Below are 21,859 nucleotides of genomic sequence, written 5' to 3'. Positions count from 1 at the left end.
ACACAGCATGAACAAGCGAGATGATACCTCCCGCCTACCAGCCATTTGGAAACCCGCCCTTATTGACAAACGACTCCCTAACACAAAAAATGATACCAGACCCACACTCACAAAAACCACACAGGATGTCACCACCAAACATCCACGCAAAAAACAAACCCAAAGCCACACTGACTATGAGGCACGACCACAAACCAGAAGCCAGACCACAGCTGCATCATTAGCCACTTTAAACCCCCCCAATCCATACATGAAGCAAACTGACACCCTCCATGAAGAGGAAGCACGACCACGAACGCGAAGCCAAGGAATGGCAGGGCAGCCCAAAATCTTGAATCCCTCTGCAACTCAGACTAACCTGAGCACAACCAAACAGAACACTCCCCCAGCCAATCCCCCAGCCAATCAGAGCACAGCCAACCCCCCAGCCAATCAGAGCACAGCCAAGCCCCTAACCAATCAAAACACACCTCCACCCAATCAGAACACAGCCAAGCTCCCACCCAATCAGTTCATACCTCCACTGGCAGTTAAAAGGAAGAAACAGCCAAGACCACACATTGCTGCTCGAGGCACGAAGCTGAAAACACCAGCCTGAAGATGACGAATGGGACTTCGTCGAAACGTCGCCAAGACACTTCCAATTTTACGTGGGAGAAAACCCAAAGATATATACTATCTAAATATATATATATATATATATATATTAGTCAATGGATTTCTTACATACAATTATTATAAAGATTTAAAGTAGACAAAATAATGTATGATTTTGAACAATCTAATCTGAGTCGGATACAAATACATACACTAATTTAGAGGATCTTAAAAATTAATATACAATTGAAATCAGAGACTTTTCTTTAGGGATTTTGATGAACAAACAGCTGGAACAAAGTCACAGAAGTTTGTTTTTTATATATAACTGCATCAAATTTACTATATGTAAAAAAGTGGAAAGATTCAGTGCTACCCAAAATGGAGGAATAGTTGATGAAGATGATGGAACATGCAGAGATGGCTAATCTGATGTCCTTAATTAGAGAGAGCGAATATCTATATTTATTAGTGATGGGAAATCTCTTATAGATTTTTTTGTGTAAAACAGAAAAAAGCGAATTTGCAATTTATGATTAGAAGAAATAGATAATAGGAAAAAAAGAAAGTTGTTTTCTTGTAAACATAGAAACATTTTTATTGATACTTATAATTGCTATAAAGATAATCAGAAGCAAAAAATGAAATGCTTGCATAAAGTATGATGTGCAGGCTTTCCCTATTATGTTTAAAAACTGTTTTTACATTTATAGCCCACCCTGTCTTCGAAGAATTTATAATAGTAAAAAGTGTCTCTTTCCCTGAATAGTAAATTTTTGAGGTACATTAGTTGAGAGGGAATGATATAGTCAAAGCAAATTTTAATTTTGGGCACTTTAATCCTAGTCCAACAGCATAGGCATCATGCTTTTCATACCACCTTGCTTTTCAATATTGGCATGTTGAGCCTTCAAAATTCTTTCTTTTCTTTGATGTAGTTTGGTAACTTTTTATTCAATCTACTATATGAACTTCATATTTTTGTTTTTGTAATTTTTTTAGCCCAATGAATATACCAAGACCTTGTCAGATATGAAGGTGATCTTGAAGGAGCTGTGCACAGAACTACGGGAAGAGAGGAGAGGCATGAACGAACTGCAGCAACAGTTTGCCAAAGCCAAAGCCACCTGGGAGATGGAGAGAACTGAACTCAAGAGTCTTATCACTCAGGTTAGAATCCGAGAAACATGTTTAGTGCCAGATATCAAGTTGATCAAATAAAAAATAGTTTCTCCATTTAATGTAGCAACATATAGAGGGCAATAGCTGTGTTTGTAACTGCGGCAAAGAAGATTGAAAGATGCTTCTTTAGATATCTTTTTTCTTGCTTTTTTGTTAGTCTTTACTTTTTAATTTACTCTTTTGTAATCTTTTCCTATTCATCTATGTTTCTGTAGTTTTTAAAATCTTTGTAAAATCTTTTAATAAAAGATAAAAAATGGAACTTATGAACTGAGTTTTAACAGTAATAGTAATAGTAAAGTTGGAAGGGACCTTGGAGGTCTTCTAGTCCAACCCCCTGCTCAGGCAGGAAACCCTATACCATTTTGGACAAATGGCTGTCCAGTCTCTTCTTAAAAACCTCCAGTGTTGGAGTATTCACTGCTTCTGGAGGCAGGTTGTTCTATTGGTTAATTGTTCTAACTGTCAGGAAGTTTCTTCTTAGTTCTAGGTTGTTTCTCTCCTTCCTTAGTTTCCACCCGTTGCTTCTTGTCCTCCTTCAGGCGCCTTGGAAAATAGCTTGACACCCTCTTCTTTGTGGCAGCCCCTGAGATATTGGAACACTGCTATCATGTCCCCCCTCGTCCTTCTCTTCATTAAACTAGTCATAACCAATTCCAGCAACTGTTCCTTATATGCTTTAGCTTCCAGTCCCCTAATCATCTTTGTTGCTCTTCTCTATACTCTTTCTAGAGTCTCAACATCTTTTTTACATCGCGGTGACCAAAACTGGATGCAGTATTCCAAGTGTGGCCTTACCAAGGCATTGTAAAGTGGTATTAACACTTCACGTGATCTTGATTCTATCCCTCTGTTAATGTAGCCTAGCACTGTGTTGGCCTTTTTGGCAGCTGCAGCACACTGCTGGCTCATATTTAGGTGATTGTCCACTAGGACTCCGAGATCCCTCTCACAGTTACTACCATTGAGCAAGGTACCCCCTATATTATATCTGTGCATTTAGTTTTTCTTGCCTCAATGTAGAACCTTGCTTTTTTCACCATTGAATTTCATTTTGTTAGATAGCGCCCAGTGGTCAAGTCTGTCCAGATTCTTCTGTATCTTAAGCCTGTCTTCTGGAGTGTTGGCTATTCCTGCCAGCTTGGTATCGTCTGCAAATTTGATGAGTTCCCCATCTATCCCTCATCCAAATCGTTGATAAAGATGATGAAGAGCACTGGGCCCAGAACAGAGCCCTGGGGCACCCCACTACACACTTCCCTCCATGTAGATGCGGTTCCATTGAGGACCACACACTGAGTATGGCTGGTCAGCCAGCTACGGATCCATCTGGTGGTGATGCTGTCTACCCCACATTTTTCTATCTTGTCAAGTAGTAGGTTGTGATCTACTTTATCAAATGCCTTACTGAAGTCCAAGTAAATTGTGTCCACAGCATTCCTCTGATCCACTAATTTTGTCACTTGGTCGAAGAATGCAATAAGATTTGTCTGGCTGATCTATTTTTAACAAACCCATGTTGGCTTTTAGTAATGACTTTGTTTGCCTCTAGGTGTTCGTTGATTCATTGTTTGATTATCTTTTCCAGGATCTTCCCAGGTATTGAGGTCAGGCTGATAGATCTGTAATTTCCTGGGTCCATTTTTTTCCCTTTTTTGTAGATGGGAACTACATCAGCTCTTTTCCAGTCCTCTGGTAGTTCCCCTGTGTTCCAGGATCTTTGAAAAATATAGTTCAGTGGTTCCGAGATCACATCTGCCAGTTCCTTGAGAACCTTGGGGTGTAATCCATCTGGTCCTGGCGATTTGAACTCGTCTAGGCTGGACAGGTGCTCACTTACCATTTTCTTGCCTATCTTAACTTGTGTTTCTATTCTGTTTTTTATGGCACTATTTTTGATAGGTTGGTCTGTTTTTTCCCCTTTGTGTAAAGACAGATGCAAAAAATGAGTTAAATGGTTCTGCTTTCTCCCTGTTGCTTGTCACCTTCTTGCCACTTTCACCCACTAATGGACCAATCATTTCCTTCACTTTTTTCTTGTTTTTTTACATGTTGAAAGAAGCTTTTTTTGTTATTTTTGACTTTGGTCGCAAGCCTTAGTTCATTTTGAGCCTTGGCTTTCCTCACTTCATCTTTGGAGGCTCGGGCTATTTGCTGATATTCTGACTTAGTTATGTGCCCCTCTTTCCACTTTCTATATTTGTCCTTTTTATCTTTCAATTTGTCAGAGAGTTCTTTATACAGCCATGCTGGTTTCTTTTGAGAGCTGTTATTTTTTCTCTTTGTTGACTGGGCTTCTATTATCTCATTTTTCAAAATTTCCCAAGCTTCTTGAGTTGTTTTCCCCTTGAGGATTCTCATCCCTGGAATCCTTCCCAAGCCCTCTCTAAGTTTATTGAAATTAACTCTCTTGAAGTCCAAGGCTCTAGTTTGATAGTGTACTATTGCTTGTGCTTCCATAATGTGGAATTCCAATATTGCATGATCATTTCCTCACAGAGTTCGTATGGCTTCAACACCTTCTATCATTTCATCTCTGTTAGTGAGAATTAGATCCAAAATGGCTAATCCCCTAGTTCCCGTCTCTACTTTTTGGGAAACAAAGTTGTCTGCTAGGTTTGCCAGGAACCTGTTTGATCTTCCACTTGGTGCAGAGTTTGTCTCCCAGTTGATGTCAGGATAGTTAAAGTCCTCCGTAACTATTGTGATGTGCTTCCTACATACCTTAGTTAGCTGACTAGCAAAAAGTTCATCTATTTCCTCTGTTTGGTTGGGTGACCTGTAGTATACACCTATGGCAATGTCATTTCCCCCCCTTTTATATTGACCCATTTTATATTGACAGTGTGAATAATTTTGAGGGTCCTGGATATAAGAGTTCTAATAAGCCCTGGTTTTCTGCTGTCAAATTCCCATCTAATTGTATTGCTCTTGTTCAGGACAAGATTCAGAACAAATCTGAAACTTCTGCTATAAAAAGGAATGCAACCAAGATTCTTTGGTTAGCCACAGAGGAGGCTTAAATGCTCCTCTTTTTAAAATAATCTTTTCTGTTGAGAAAACTGGTGAGCAAAATTGTGGGTAAAATAAACTAGTAAAGCCAGAGACTGGAAAAAGTAACTTGAAATTAAAAGAGAGAACATTTAGTATATGTATACAGAGTAGACAGAGGGGACTGTTTAGATCAGGGGTCTTCAAACTTGGCCCTTTTATGACTTGTGGACTCCAACTCCCAGAATTCCTCAGCCAGCCATGCTGGCTGAGGAATTCTGGGAGTTGAAGTATACAAGTCATAAAAGAGCCAAGTTTGAAGGCCCCTCGTTTAGATTAACATAATAGGAGATGCAAGAGAAATCCTCTTTTCCACAATAGTCTTGAATAGTGGATGTGGAATTAATTGTTTGTCCCAGCCAAGCCTACTGCCTTGAGATATTACTGTCAAACCAGAAGTTGTAATCTTATTAGACAGGAAGCACAGTAAACTGAGAAAGGCTGTTATATGGTTATCTCAGCATGTGGTTTACTTTCCTAGGCATTGGGGCAAGAAACAGCATGTAATTGTTGTCAATGTACATCTTGTATATTGAAATATATGTACATATGAATTATACAATATATTTCAATATGCATAAAGCTGTGTTCTTTGGTTATTTTGAAGATATTTTTAGAAAACTTTGGTTGCTACTACAAAAGCAGTCATTATGTGCAATGCTTCTGCAAATGCTTAGCATTGTCAGTGTTTTAGCCATTGAATCTAGAAGTCTCGGCACTTACTTGAGAGGTGGCTAACTCACCTCCCTACCTATCTGCTTGCCTGATTTGTGAACATTAAAAGGCTATTCTATTGCATCAAGTGGAATATTTTCAAAAATTAAAGATATAACATCAAAGATAAAACAAACAGAATAATTGCATAAGAAAACTGCAAGGAATAATATAGATACTATAAAACATGGCTTAAAATATCAATAAAGCAACAGATAATAAAATTTAGAAGAACAACTGTAATATCAAAAGTAGAACTTCCTAATCTAATTCCTTCCACCCATCCATCCCAACATGAGGTTTTCATGATGGATAAAATTGCATTATAGTTCATATAGAAGTTGTCCAAAGTTGCTAATGAGTTGTAAAGAGGTGGGCAAATTGAAAGAACAGATTTTCTCTCATGGGTTTTGATGTAAGCACAATACCAGAGAAGAAGCAACTTCCATGAGCAGAGATTTCTTTCGCCCATTCAGTTAAGGCGAGCAAATAAAATTTTCACTAATACATTTTAGGTTAGGTTACTCACATCAGTTGAGAAATTACCCATAAGCTGTCTCTGCAGTGCCCAGATTAAAAGAATGAATTTTAGCCTGCTGTTACAGAAGACAAATAGATGCAAAAACATAACAACCTGAGAAAATCTGTGAGGGAACTTCACTTTTGGCTTTTGGAAGACTTCTCCTTTTCAAGGTTATAATGATGAGGCCCCAAGAAATGACCCACTTGTTAGTAATTTACTCTGGAGATGCCATTATTAGATTTTTCATGGATTCCCCCAGATGCCTGCTACCAATTACATACCCAGAATGGCATCTGCATTAAACTGCTATTATTCATAAATGTAACTATCTTGTCCAATTATTATCTGAATAGAATAATAATTTCCTCTTCAGCTGTCTGAACTGTCAGTTTGCAAGGGAGCCTGGGGACAAATCTTTTAGAATGAATTCACTCTTCTCTGGAGCTGCTGCAGAAGGGCAGAGCTGTGGCCTTTGCAGCTAGTATTTCACCCCTGTGTCCTTAACATCTTAGTCTCTGGTTGCACAAGTATACTATGGAAAAGAATATTTGGATTATGCTTCATTTGGAAATTCCTTATTACTACTTATTTTTGCTTGCTTAATCTCTCACAATGAGAGCAGTGGTCAGGCAAGACTCGAGTCAGACTGTTAACCTCCCCCCCCCCAAGGATTCTCCCTATTTTCAAGCTAATTTTCCTAAGCAACAAATTATTCCACAATTTTTAGTGTTAAGTGTTTAATTAGCTTCACTTCTAGCAGTTTCATCAAAGGCTGCAATCTTACTTTCATCAATGGATTTCTCTGAATTCTGGGTGACCATATCTCCATTCCATTAGGCATATGGGTTGAGGTGAACATCATGAGTTTGAGGATTTGCCTGCACCAAAAGAACTGATTGCTTTAATGAGCTCATCATTCCCAAGACTTCATCACATGCTCTGTTTAGGATTAGTATTTGCTTTAGTAGTGTCTTCCTTTCTAGTAGCCTTTCTTAATAGCTGTAGAGATTTACAGTTTGTTAGAAATATGGATTTAGGACTCAGATGGATCTATTCTAATTATTTGTTACTCATCACTTTTCATCCTGTTTTGGCAGTGGTCCTGTTATTTGTAGATTTTGCTCACAGTTTATTAAGAGTTGGAAACTAATTCCCTAATAAAACCTTTATTTCCATTTGTTACAGGAATAATGATTTTGTGTGATATCAGAATCCTGTCTCTTATCTTACTATTCTGAGATAAAGCATGTATTTTTTTTCTGCTCAATTTCCAAGAAAATCAAGCTTGTCACATGATTCCTATCAGGGCAAGGCAAGGAAGGCATTTCTGGTGTATCTTTTTTCTTTTGGTGAACAATCAGGAATTGTGAAGGAAAAAGGAGGACATGCATAAATGGACTGCTTTTACCATTCGCTTTAAACATAAGAAAACAATTCTTGTAGTCCAGTAGAATATAGGACCTATGAAATGCTTGAGTCTTACCTCATTTTGACTGACTAATCTATCTTTCTTTTCTGTTTTGGAGGAAGAACATGAAATGCTCTATCTCCCTAGATCCTAATCAGTCATTTTTGCCATAAAATCATGTAATTAATCTGTTTATATTCCTGCCTGACTTTATGGCTTCATGAAGGACAACTCCAGCTTAGTCTTCCTTTGAAATCTATAGAAAATATATGAACTTAAAAATGTGATATTGCTCTTGAAGATTGAGACTACAGGCAGGTTTTTATTTCATTCATAAATTCCCAGGAGCAAAGAAACTTTATGTTTCCCCACCATCCAGTAAGAGCTAAGAAGCTTCTTGGATGAGAAGCAAAACATCTTCAATCCCCCCCCCCAAGAAAGTCCAGTTGCCTTGTGAAAAAGCATCTTTGGGATAACTCAGAAACTTTAGAAACTTTAGAAATAACATGAAATCATATTGTCAAGAGGGGAAAAGTGATAAAGCAAATTAGCAGCATCAAATTAAATTTGGAAGAAAGAAATAAGAGAAAAGGTGGTTAAAGCAATCCTAATCATGGCGTGGCCTGGTACTAAAAAAATGAATTACTCTAGGAAGTGAATTTGGCAGTTTTGGTGCCACCCAGCTACCCATACTATTCTCTTTACTGTAGGTAGTTAATGCTATCCCAATAAGAGGGGATTACAATGCTCAGAATTCACAGCTTGCATAATCTTAATAATTTACTAATATTATTGGGGAGTAGCGGTTCTAGCTCTTGATTGCTGGTTTAGTTTGGCTCTTCCCATTTTAATCCCAGGATTTGATAGGATAGCCTTCTCCAACCTGCTGCCACATCACATGTCAGACAATATCATTCTAATCTAGAATGACTGCTTGGAGGGGACTAGGTCGATAACAAATGCTTTAAAGAGGGAAATGAGCCAGAAGACTGAAATGGTCTTGCTCTTCCAAAACTGTAGCTGCTGATGCCTTAGTTTTAATTAGTTTTATTTTTTGTCCTTGCAGTTAGAAACTAAGACTGGGAAAGGTCCAGCAGAACGTGCTCTTTCTGAGTGGAAAACTGCTCTGAAGAGGGAAAGGGAAGAGCATCAGCATCTCCTAGCTGAATCATATAGTGCTGTTATGGACCTGACCAAGCAACTTCAAATCAATGAGAAGAACTGGGACCAAGAAAAGCTGGAACTTTTGGATCATTTTAAGGATGAACAGCAGCAGGCAGAGCAACAGGTGAAAGAACTGCAGAACAAAATTAACCAGGTAGGAACCAAAAATGAGTGTGAAATTTGTCTTGTCCTCGTAGCTCATTTCTTCTTCTTCTAATAAGTGTGATTTTAATACCGCATACTGGACAAGAAGTCATGTGTCTTTAAGAATATGCATAGCCCAAAATGGCTTCTTGAGTTCAAATAGCTGTTTAGCATTGGAGTAGTAATTCAAATTTTTTGGATTTCTACTTTTTGTCTTCCTATTCTTAGGATTGTTGTGAGGAGGCAAACCACATGATCCCTATTAGAAAAAGGGCAGGATGAAAATACTGTGTACATAACAACAGACAATGGCAAGGAGCCAGAGCAGGCATCTCTGTGCTCTGTGCTAAAAATAAAGTAAATCTAAGTATCCAATTCTTGTGAGATCACACAAAAGAATGCCAAAACGCTACATACATTGGCTATATAGATTGCCAGGTGCACTTTCAGTGAAATGGCTGTTTTTCATGACATACAGTAGTTAACTTAGTTCATCAATCCCCTTTTTACAGCATATGCCAGTAGTACATATGATAGATGCATAGGGAAACCAGGAGTTCTTCCATCTACCTCAAAAACAGCTAAGAGAATGTCACTTCCTAAATATTTTTTTTAACATTACCAAATGACTAAAGTAAAAACCCTATGGTTGACTTGCTTGGAGTTGGCAGCTCCATGGACAAAGTTGGGAGAGGCTTACTTCCTCTTTCTGAATCTATCTGATATGCCATCTCATCCTTCTAGTGGTGAGCTGTGTGTGAAAAAGATAGCAGAGAGAGAGAGAGAATCAGAGTTCCTAAAGCAGTTTTGATTTTGCCAAGTCAGGAGGTCTCTGCAGATATTGTTAAAGCAGATAAGAATATGAAGGACAAATAAGTGCTCAGGAGCAGGCTGAGCATTTGTTAACTTTGTTTTGTAAACTATTCAGCTTCAGAAAGGTGCCAACCGATGGGCCTTAAAAGCCTCTGAAATGGAGAAGCATGGTGGTAGCTGGAAAGAGGTAAGCTGAATAAACATTACTTTATTCTAATTACAAGATCTATAAGAAGGACCAATATTGGGTTTATTATTATGATTTAGAGGCTGCCCAGTTCTGGATGGCATACCCTTTAAAAGCAGGAAACATTAAAATAGGAGTACAAATCATATGCATCCAGAAGAAAAAGGCATACGTGAGTAATAAACAGAAATCGTATAGGACTCAATAACCAATCCCAAGACCTGGGAGAACAACCAGTTTTCAATCACTTTCTGAGCCTTTTAAGTGGGAGCCTTATAGTGTTGTTCTAGAGTTGGATATCAGCTGTAATCATAGGCTGGAAATAAAGAGTAGGTAATGATCACATTCAGAGATGTGAACTTGCTAATGTCTTTTGACTAGATCCAGGACTAGATAGATCTTAGTGTGATCCAGCAAGCATGTAAAGTTTAAGATTCTTTCTAAGAAACAGATAACATTTTTGCAATTCTGGATCTCTGGGTTATACTTCCATTACTGATGTGGTTCATAATTATTATAAGGAAGAAAGCATCCTGTGTCTTAGAACTCTTTTGATTATTTAAAGGCAAACAAGTAAAGTTTTAAATTCACATAGAGAACTGATACGACTCTTATTTTATCTGAGTTTCTCCCTTCCTGACACAAAATCATAAAAGCACAGTTGATAAAACTTTTTTAATGTTTTTTCAGACCCTCAATGAGAAAATCACTGACAAAGAGATGGCTTCTGAAATTGATATCAAAGGAAGTAATTTAAAAAGGTAGGATAACTGTTGACAGCTGACCAGTCTATTTTTCAGTGGACATTTACATTTCATATTCAAAAGCATATTTTAAACAGAAGATGTAGTGCTTTTATTATTTTCTGTGCACCTAAGAATCTGTGTCTTATTCTGACACCATCAATAATTTGTATATTAGCATAAAATACCATTTTTGTGATTAAAAGAAAGTGGCATCTTACCAACAACCCAGAGCATGGTAGTGCTTTTATTCTGTTCTCATGCTGAAAATGTCATTTTGATGATGACACTGTTTTTAAATACAGAATTATTAATAAAAGCACTGAGTTTTGTCATTGGCAAAATAGCATAAGGCATGAGAAATTGAATCAGGTCTGCAAATTCTATCTACTTTCTATCCATTCCACAACACCTATTTTTGCTACATCCTTAGACATGTTAAAAGATTAATTGGAAAATGACAGGGAAACTGACAGAATTGACAGGAAAAAAAGTAGACACCACGTAGGTAGGACACATAAAATTCTCAGTCCAAAAGTTAGGTTGTTACTCATTGCTTTCTCTTGTCTATTTAGGACAAAGTCAGTTTCCTCCATGTCTGAATTTGAAAGTTTGCTTGACTGCTCTCCTTATCTTCCTGGCAAAAGCAGCACTGTGATCATAGACAATGCCCACAGCAGAAAAGGATCTCCAACTACACAGAAGTTGCCAGAACCTACTGGGATCACTTCTGAGAACTTTGCTTGTGTGAACAGTAAGGAACCTACACCCAAGACCCTGGCTTCAGAGAAGCTGGATGCTTCCCCTTGTGAATGCATTCAGACAAATGACTTACCTACATTGGAACAGACCCAGAAACAAATGCAGAGGAGTTATACAGCTCCAGACAAAACTGGGATCCGCATATACTATAGCCCACCTGTCGTACGAAGGTTGGAACCTCCTCTAATGCACAACAGAGACGAGAAGATCATGGTTGAGCCTGGTTTTCTATTCACAATGGCTAAGCCCAAGGAAGAGTCAAACAGCTCAGAAAACATGTATAGTCGATGGTTGTGTAACTTTTCCAAGCAGCATCGGGAATTACTTGATGGCAGTGCTGTTAGTGAGAAAGCTGTAGCTCCAGTGTCCAAATTCCCACCATCCCTGCATGACCTTGAAATTTCTGGCAACATGAGTGATGACATGAAGGAAATCACCAATTGTGTTCGTCAAGCTATTCGTTCCAGTTCCCTTGAAAGAAAGGTTAAGAGCACCTCTAGCCAGACAGTGGGATTGGCCAATGTTGGTACCCAGACTACTCAGACAGTCAGTATTGGCTTGCAGACAGACATACCCAGAGGAAGCATCCACAGTAGTAAGAGCTGGTCTCCACGAAGTTCCTCCCTTGTGTCAGTGCGTAGCAAGCAGATTTCAACATCTCTGGACAAAGTCCATTCCAGGATTGAACGGCCCTGTTGCTCTCCCAAATATGGTTCTCCCAAACTCCAAAGAAGATCATCATCTAAGCTGGATAATTCCAAGGACCGAAGCTTGTGGAACCTCCATCAGAGTAAGCAAAATGGCTCCGCCTGGGCTCGGTCCACCACTACTAGAGACAGTCCAGTTCTAAGCAACATTAATGATGGCTTGTCTAGCTTATTCAATGTTGTGGAGCATTCTGGGAGCACAGAGTCCATATGGAAGCCTGGATGCCAGGAAAGTAAAGCCAAGCCAGAAGCACCAAAATATGGAATAGTGCAAGAGTTTTTCCGGAATGTGTGTGGTAGAACTCAAAGTCCCACTTTGGTTCCTGACAAGAAAGACCCAGTTGGAGGGGACAACAGTAACAAGAAGCCAGAACCTTCCTCAGCAATGCTCCAGCTTTTGGAAAACACCTCCAAAAAAACTACAAAGCAGAGCTGCAATGAGGAACCAAAGCTCTCCAGTCTAAGCCAAGGTGGCAAGGACAGAATCTTAAAGGAAGCTGATGCTGTTTCTGCTACTATTGCCAATGAGGTAATATTTATTACAATATATGGAATATATCTCTTAATAGCAGAAGCAAATGAGTTTCTAGCCCCCTTCCCAATGAATTAAAGTATAGCATAGGATATTTTCCATCCACTAACAATGTGAAGGCCAAAACACAAAGATGTCAATGGCTTTCATAATATTTTGGTGTACACTGCACAGTAGTTAAAAAAAATTCAGATGAGCCTGGCAATCATATCTATCTAGGACAGTGGTTCTCAACCTGTGGGTCGGGACCCCATTTGGGGTCGAACGACCATTTCATGGGGGTCGCCAAACAATGCAGTCCGCCATTTTTTCCCCCTTTTCCTTAGCTGTGCTACTCCCTTTTATTCTATTGGCTTTTGAAAGCCAATAGAATAGACTCTCTTGAATAGAGTCTAATTCTATTGGCTTTCAAAAGCCAATAGGAATTGTCCAGGCTGTCTCTGCCCTGCTGAGCCCGCCAAAAGTCCCATTCTGCAAACGGTGCTGCACCAGTTGAGTAGTCGTCGACTTACGACCGGTTGAGTAGTCCTCGACTTACGACCGGTTGGGGGTCGCGGCATTAAAAAGGTTGAGAACCACTGGTCTAGGAGGCTTGTGGAAGATACTTATTCTAACTGCATGAAACCAAGGAATGTATTAATATGTACCTTTGACACTTCACTTTTTTCCAGATCAGGATTAATTTATAGTCTGGACCAGGGATCTGCAATCTTGACAACTTTAAGACTTGTGGACTTCAGCTCCCAGAATTCCCAGAATTTTGGGAGCTGAAGTCCACAAGTTTTAAAGTTGCCAAAGTTGCAGACCCCTGGTCTAGACATTGATTTCAATAACTACTCTTCTTTCATGCAATGTCTGTTTTAGGAATGATTACCAACCACAGGCAAGTGATTACCAATAACCTGAAGTAAAGTCTAAGTATCAGGCATACTTAAATTAGAGGTTGGGCATACATTGCACCCTTAATTACCTTTTATATATTACATTTTTATTTGTCCAGAATAATTTAAATATACAAATCTTTGACAAATAGATCTAATTTCATACTGGATGTATGTGATGAGATAAGAATATTGTAGTAAGCCTTACTCTTTACAGTTTTTACCTATTTCTCCTCTGCGCTTCCTTGCTATATCTATCAATTTTTCTAGCTGGGAAGCCTACAGAATCTCTTGGTAGTGCATTAATTTCTCTCTCTTGGTACACTGCTACCTTCTATTTTGCTTCGGGGTTACCTTTATTTCCTCCCAGCCTCTCCTGGACTACCTCTTAGATTAGATACTAATTAACATCTAATTAGTACTAGATTAGATACTGTCTACTATCAGTTGGCTTACATGTATGTTCCCAGCAACTCAACAGTGAGAGGAAAGTGGTTTCTAAAGAGCAATGCTGGAAATTAGCAAACAGTAAACACAAAACAAGACAAATTTGTACACAATGAAAATAGGAAAAGTGTATAGAGCTATAAATATCAACTTCAGCACACACACACAAAAATAAACTTTACATAACTTAGCTTCATAAATTCTTTCATAAAAAATGAATATTCAGTTATAGCTGACAAGTTTTTTCACCGAACAGTTCTATCTTTCTTTTGCCAAGAAAAGGGAAACTAACTTTAATGGCTATAAGTAGTTGAGTACAACAGGCCTCAGTATGATGTAGATGAGAGCATGAACACAGAATCAGAATACAAATTCCTGCATAAAGGAATTTACTGCTATGGGTAACGTGAAGATTCCTGCTCTTAACCACCATCTCAAGTCTTCATCTGAACCTGTTCTTTTTCCACTTAGTATTTTTTTTCTCTTTATAGGATATTGCTTGTGATTGCAGCTCTCAGTCCTTGACTTCCTGTTTTTCTCGGTCATCACGTTCAACTGTCCGACATTCCCCTTCTAAGTGCAAATTGCATCCCCCTGATGGCAGCCGGGTGGAGGAGAAAATAGGGTCCTCAAGTGAGTGAGAGGATCTACAACTGATGACGGAAGAACCAGTCTGCCCTGAAGCTACCAATCTCTTTGGCAGTTCTAGGACTGGCTGTTCCTGAGCCAGCCACAGCTGAGGAATGTTGCTCTTTCATGGTTGGAGCAACAGCTTCTGTCTTCTTGTAGCTCATTGAGGAGATCTGACATACAGAACCTATATGGCATAGCCAGGGACAGAATGAAAATCTCTCGTCTCTGGAAACCTTTCTATTCCTAATTGGCCACTCACAACAGGAATTTGAGCAGTGAGAGTTGAATGCTGTGCTGTGGTTCATGACGTTGGATGTTTGGCTGCCTGCGAATGGGTTTTATTTCCCAATTCAAGGAGATGCCTTTTTTTCATTTGGGAACGGCATTATGGGAAAAGGCATCAGGGAATATTGTGAGCTGATATATTGTGCTGACTGGACTGCCTGCTTAGTCTGTAGGAAAAAAAACCATCAGAGATTAAGAGGTGCTGCTTTCAAGAATCAGATGCTTATAACAAGGGGGTGGGGGGGGGAGAGAGAGAGAGTGAGAGAGAGAGAGAGAGAATAAGCAAGCTGAACACAGATCAATTCTGTTTTGTCATTATATTAGGATGGATAGCTTTCCTCAGGCACAATCAGTATACAACACTATTAAGCCTCATACCCAGCCTGCATTATGCTAGATACTGGCCACATAATTTTAATCTATTGTAGTGGCACCAGCAGTCACACCAGGTCTCAGTAAAAAAAAAAAAAAAAGTTTGTGTGTGTGTGTGTGTGTGTGAGAGAGAGAGAGAGCGAGAGAGAGAAGATCAGGACATTTTATTGTCCATTTTTAGCAATCTGCAGCAACCACCAGCACCAGGGAAAACATGGCGCACCTTGCTTTCCTGGCCCTATGCATCAGACTTCCTTTGACAACTGAAAACGGAGATGGATTTTCATCTTTAGGTAGCAGATCTTTTCTCTTTAGTTTAAAACAAGTATTAGTCACCGTTTCTGTGCTTGAATGGCCAGACTATGGGTAACTCTAGGAAATTTAAAACCAAGAAATGCTGAAACTTCCATGTCTCCACACGGCCTTATTTCCCTAATGCAGATGATGGTGCTATATAGTTCTTAAGATAAAGTATTTCAATTTTTTTCTTGTGGAAATGTCAGTATCTTTGATCCACAGACTTCTATATTTTAAGGTGTGGGTATGAAATGACAAAATGCAGACCTGAATAAGCACAGGCCTGATGAAACATTCCAGATTCTTGGGACAATTGCATGCAGCTGTTCACCTTAGGACAGGACATCTCACAGTCATCTTACCTAACTCTCCATTCACTAAACAAGGGGTCCCCAACCTATAGGCTATGGCCTGGTCCCAGGCCATGGGCTCTTGGCCAGTAGGCCTCAGAAATAGCTGGCCAGTGCACGCATGCATGGACGTGCATTCCCCCCACTCACGCTAGCGCCCGTGGCCCATTTGCAGGTGTGCATGTGTGTGAACAGGAATGGGAATGCTAGCAAATGGCAGGTATCCATGGCCAGTTTGCGCATGCACGAATGGGGGCGCTAGCCTGGGTGAGCCGCTAATCACCGCCGGGGGTGCATGGCCATTCACACATGTGCATGGTGCCAGAGCATGCTGCATGTGAATGGGGCTGCTAGTGCTACGCCAGTGTGCGTGGCCCCTTGTGCATGTGCACCAATTTTGAAGCTGCTCTCCGTCCCTCCGGTCCATGAGCCTGGAAAAGTTGGAGACCTCTGCACTAAACAACCTATTGCCTAGTATATCCTTACGTTCCTTTTCTGCAGAGGATTAAGACAGAAGGAGAAATATGAAATATCTGAATTTGTAGCACAGTCCTGTTAATGCAGACTCATGTAAGTCTTCTTTAGGGTCCCTAAAACAAAAAGAAGGCATTTGGTGACCTCAGTACAGGTAGTTCTTGGTTAATATCTGTACCTGGGATATTGGAATTTCTATTGCTAAGCAATGTGTTTTAAAGCGCAACATCACATGACATTGCTTAGCAACAGCAGTTCTGGCAGTCCCTAGTTACCATGGTTAAGCAAAGATCTCTTGTGGGAAGCAGAAAAGGAAGGCTGCAAATCATGAACATGTGAATGAATGAAACTTGCAATGTCAGAAATCTGGGCTGATTGCTGAGCACCTGGATCGCAATCATATAAATGTGGGGGTGTTGTGCCAGCCACAACTTCAGTTACAACTACCATTTGTTGTCGCAGGTTTCAGTGGTCACTGAACCTGTATCACAAACAGCTTCCTTTTGTGTAATCCCATCACTTTGTGCAGTAGAAGCGAAAGGTAGAAATTTCTTCTTTGGATGGAGAGGGAGAGAACCAGCTGTACCAGCATTCTGTTACATGAAAATACAACTTGTGGGCAGTTTGATTTCTTCTGTATATTACAACAAGGCAGGATAAAGATTGCACAGCATACCTTATGGATTCTCTCTAGCCCTTTTATTAATAGTTCTGCTCCAAATCGTTTGACTGGAGGAGGTCACGGCCTTAGAATGGAGGAGTTGGCAACATGAGCTGCCCCAAGTTGTGGATGAAGGTGGGAAGTCACACAATTCTTTTAAATAAATACATTTTAATCAAGCAAGCAACTTAAGCTGCTCCCTAAGTGCCTCTCCCATTAGGACACATTTGGGGAATTTCATCAACCAGTGCAAACCAGCTCATTTTCAAACCCTTCTGCTGGCTCCCCACCCACCCCAATTTGGTCTTACTATGTTCCATTTTCAGAGAGCCTGGAGTAGAGTGGACAAAATCTGCATTGCTCTTACGTAATTTCTCTCTACTATTTCAAATATCCTGCATATAGAAAGCTGTATGTCAGTGGAAATTTTAGAATAAAATTCTCTCCTGACTTGACAGCTATTGCAAATATGGGAACTTTTGGTTTGAAACAGTTTTCTAAACATGCTGCAATCCCCAATTGCTTTCACATGAAAAAGGACACATTTGCTCATTTCTTACAGAACTGCTCTTGAATAGAGATGTAGTCAAACCATGATTGGTTAACTTACAGAGAAGAAGAAAAAAACATTTTTCTGGCTTTTCCCATTACTAATTGAGATATAGCTTTGGGAAATCTAAAACTAAGTTGCCTTTCAAAATCCTAAATCATTGCAAACACTTTCTAATGCTCTTCTTCTAGAAGTTGTGCAAATTTTGAATGATTCTCAGTACATTGCTTCATTTATATCTTGCACTTCATATTTTTAAATTTTTACTTTACTATGAGCAAATGACTTTTGTCATTTGCATGACAAAATTCAGGAGTTTTTAGTCCAGTTCACTGTCAAAATAATTAGAATTTTAGGAATTAAAATTATTAATGGGTTGCTCTGGGGGGGGGGCATGCCTGGTAAATATTTGCAGTCAAAATGGCATAAAAACCCACTCTAAAGTTTCTGCAATTTAACCTGGATTTTGTAAGATATAAATGATGCCGAACCTATTTATTTATTTTACCTAGTTTATTCTCAAGTAGAAGCCCAATGGGAGGGTTGTGTATTGGAAAGTAGGGCCTCTTTCTTAGCTCTTGGAAAACTCTGCTGAGCCAATTGTCTGTCACCTCAGAGTTTCCAGGATCACCCATTCCATTATCCACATCTTTCAAGCATGTCTTCACTTCCTCAAAGACTTAGACATTCATTGCACTGAACATCCATTTCAACTGTACCCTTAATAGGAATACCAGACCACAGTCCAAACAAGGATAATGATGGAGATTGTTTCATCAGATATTTGCCCCATTTTGCATTTCTCTCTGAGAAGCAGTCCCTAATAGCTAAAGTGGAGTGTGTATTTTGTGTATTTTTCTACTACAAAATCATTTTTGAGACTTGGAATTCTATGTGAGTTAGATTCTCAGATAACATCAGGGCAGTTGTTTTGGTTCTCCTGAATGTTCTACAGTAATCCGTTCTGCAATTCCCTGCCCCCACCAAATATTAACTGAAAGAGAGGAAGACTCAATTCATGCAGTAATTTAGGAACAGATTGTTCTTCTGAAACTCCGTTAGGGGTATCTAAGAGTTTTCTTGCTTAGTTTTTGGCCACTGATGGCTACCTATTCTTCTTGCAGTTTACTTTCCTATTTGGACTCAAAGGTCTAGGTTATTGTTCCTAATTAGGAAGGTACTTTAGAAAGTGTAATCTGCAGCTTCAGCTGTGTATATTGTCTCAGAAATAAGTGGATGTCATGGAATTTACTTGTGAGTAAATTTACTATATTATAGCTGAAGATGAAAAATGGAAACAAAATAAGTAGGGAATTTGACAAATTCATACCAGGTAGCATGAATCTTGAATTCAAGCAGAAAGGTGAAATTAACTTGGTTAATCTGTTTCTAGCTGATATCTTTATTATTCCAGGACCCTGCCTATCGTTGGTCAGACTCACTTAACAGTAGTAGAAGGAAAAAAGAAGCTACAACCAATCAACTGTGTTTCATTTTTTCCTCCAGCCATTATCTGTCTTTAAACATATATTAATCATGATGTTTATTTGGTATTTAAAAGTAACTCTTCAATCATGCTTTCTAATTGAACAGCTTATGTTCTGGAGAGAACTATAGCTGAGGAATTCCTTTATAACACTGAAAGAGTTTCTTTAAATAATGACAAACTCTAAATTTGCATAAGGGTTGATGAACCAGATAGAAGATAACTAAAATGATGGATTTTCAGATGTAGAACAGCTAGCAGCAATATTGCACATTAGTGCATAAATTAACATTTTTCTCAGGGAAGGCAACCAACTCCTAATATCAAAGTGGGAGATTCTTTCAAAAGATTAGAAAGGGTATTGAGGGGAATCCAAATAAAAGTAACACTGCCAAATGCCTTTAGGTATCTTTGGATAAAAGTCAGTGTTATTTGCAATGGATGCTGCAAGTCATTGCCAGTTAAACAGTAGTGACCTCATGAGCATCCATGGGGAGGGAGGGTCAAAGAAAAGGCAAGGGATTAAACTGCAAACATTGCAACCTAACATATTTTTATCAGATATTGGACTGCAAGCACCATCCCAGTGGAATTTGCATCAAGGTTTTCATTGTGGCTTGCTAAACTGTGCTAGTAAGCATGTAACGCTCCCTAAGGAAACCACCAGCATTATGTTGCTTACACTCTAGTTCCTGTTTTACCTTAATTGCATTCACGTGCAAAATAATGTGATATTTTCTGTATCTAACTTAAAACATAAATAGCTTTGGATATTCTGAAATGAATTTTTATTGAGTACTAGAAAGCAAAACCAGAATAATGTGCAGCTAATGAGGAATAGTGGGCCAAATCCAAGGGAATTGCATCAGAGAAGAACTTCAAGTTCATGATCCTATATTCTCCAGTCACATGAGATTCATTATATTGGTATTTAAGTCTTGAGGGCTACAGGCTTACAGCTCAATCTAATTAGCTTTAATACAAATGAACAGTTATCTCCTGTACCTGGGTAGCTGAGGAAAATTCTTTGGCAGGCCAGCAAGTTCCATGCAAATCTCACACCTATGGCCTTGTTCTTTATCTACGCCCAGTTGAAGGTATGTTCTAATTGCTACTAGAAATCTAATAGCTATTGACACCTAGGCTGAACCTTCTTCACCAAGCGCCTACTGTTCCAGGAAAACAATGATATTGTCCACCTAGTTCTTAATGTTGTTTATCCACATACAATACTGGGTGGAGGCTGGCCCCATTTTCATATGAAGTACAGCACACAAAGCGGACACTAGCAACTAACCAATAACAACCCAGCCTAGATAGCTTTTCTAGGGCAGCCTCTTTCTCTTTGCTGCATGAATTTGTAAATCGGGGAGCAAGGGATAGAATTTACAATGATTGCTAACTTGTGGTGTAAATATTTCTTTTGGGGGTGGTTTTTAGTGTTTTCATTGGGAACCTCTTTTTTACTTCTACTTTGGGGACTGTTTTTTCTGTTTGTTTTTGTTTTTATTTTTATCAATGCCTTTTAATTATTTGTAAATTTTAAAACTTTGTCTTATTTTGTAAATAATTGTTCTGAATATTTCTGAATATGGAGTTAATGGAACCTGAGACATTTTTGTCATTTACAAGTAACAACCCTGTGCCTCAGACAAGATTTGTTTAGCATCCCTTTTGCCAATAAAGTCTGAATCACCAAGACGTCTTGATGCTTATTCCAGTTGCACGTTGCTTTAGCCTAGTTGATGGAAACCTGGTGACCAAAGGCATCCAAAGATGTAGACAGTGTGCCACCCAAACTTTTTCCTGGAATGCCCTTGTCATTCCCTGATTCTCAGAAAAATCAGGAACGCATCTACACACGATAGCCATTCTATCCCACTGTCCTATCAAAATGGCATAGAGATAATTCGGTTACCAGATTTCTTCCCTAGCCAGGAGATTAAGTCAATCATGTCCTATTTTTCTGCACCCCACTCTCCAAGGAAGGATGTCTGTATCTGAAGGTGTTGAAATGTCTCTGTTTTACACCTACCTTAGATCTCAGTTCACAGCTTCGTTTTCTGTACCTGAATGTGCAAAAAGAACGCTTGCTAAACTCCACATGTATATTCTATTGAAAGGTGAATTGGATTCATTGAAATGTATTTGTCCATTGTCCTATTTTCATTTTCACACCTCTAAGTACTGTATGAATACCTTTCATTTGTGCCCGAGTGAGTATGAAGAGAAACTAATTTCAAGCTGAGTTTTGTGTAGCCAAGCCTCCGGGACTTGTTAAATCTTAAATCAGGCACTTTTAAAAGGCAACCCAAGTGCTGAAGAAGTGCAAACTTTAAGATATTTTCCTGCTTTTTGTTACCTCCCTGTTTTTCTTCCTTCAGAGCACCACATGCATATGGAAACCCTTGGCGTAAAAAAAATGGGAATGCATTATTTAGTGGACTGAATCAAATTACAGACTTCTGAGGTGGCTTTTAATTAATGAGAGTGAAAATAGTGCACTCAAAGCTTTGTGTTTGCTCTTGAAAGCAAGAAAAACAGGAAGGTAATAACAAGCAGTTATTACTGCTTGTTATTGGGTTGCCTTTTAAAAAGTGCCTGATTTTATTTTTGCTTTCCAGGCTCTCATTTTAAATACATAAAGATACCACTCTAGTGTAATTTTAAAAACATGTTGTCTCCTGAGCCTGTCTAACGAAAGAAAGCATCTGGCTATCCAATTTGTCCCATGAGAGCTTTGCCATACTTCAAAATGTCTAGCATGAATTATGTTGCCAAGAACTTATCCCATTTCACACACACATATGTGAAAAAATCATAAAGAATTTATGGCAAAAATGTGCTTTGGAACAGAAAGGACACAAACTTACACTTGTCTGCAACATTTTAAACC

At 39.0% G+C, this 21,859-nt stretch overlaps 1 protein-coding gene across 5 annotated transcripts in view; it reads left to right on the top strand.

Moving 5' to 3' along the window:
• Positions 1 to 21,859, top strand: part of SOGA1 (suppressor of glucose, autophagy associated 1) — a 104,090-nt gene that overhangs the window by 67,359 nt on the left and 14,872 nt on the right. For 3 of the 5 annotated variants that reach the window (XM_039319174.1, XM_039319172.1, XM_039319175.1), the window contains exons 10-15: positions 1,600 to 1,767; positions 8,542 to 8,793; positions 9,712 to 9,783; positions 10,474 to 10,544; positions 11,102 to 12,524; positions 14,347 to 14,488. In XM_039319174.1, the coding sequence (XP_039175108.1) occupies positions 1,600 to 1,767; positions 8,542 to 8,793; positions 9,712 to 9,783; positions 10,474 to 10,544; positions 11,102 to 12,524; positions 14,347 to 14,488 (2,128 nt within the window). Of the gene's footprint in view, positions 1 to 1,599; positions 1,768 to 8,541; positions 8,794 to 9,711; positions 9,784 to 10,473; positions 10,545 to 11,101; positions 12,525 to 14,346; positions 20,663 to 21,859 lie in introns of those variants that run through there. The other 2 variants (XM_039319176.1, XM_039319177.1) reach the window with 1 other exon arrangement.

The sequence above is a fragment of the Crotalus tigris genome, unplaced genomic scaffold (assembly GCF_016545835.1).
Source record: "Crotalus tigris isolate CLP2741 ecotype Arizona unplaced genomic scaffold, ASM1654583v1 scf7180000022411.5474196:2289641, whole genome shotgun sequence".
NCBI classification, from domain to species: Eukaryota; Metazoa; Chordata; class Lepidosauria; order Squamata; family Viperidae; genus Crotalus; species Crotalus tigris.
The sequence above is the reverse complement of the archived record's forward strand: the minus strand, read 5'-3'. Positions and strand labels throughout refer to the sequence as shown.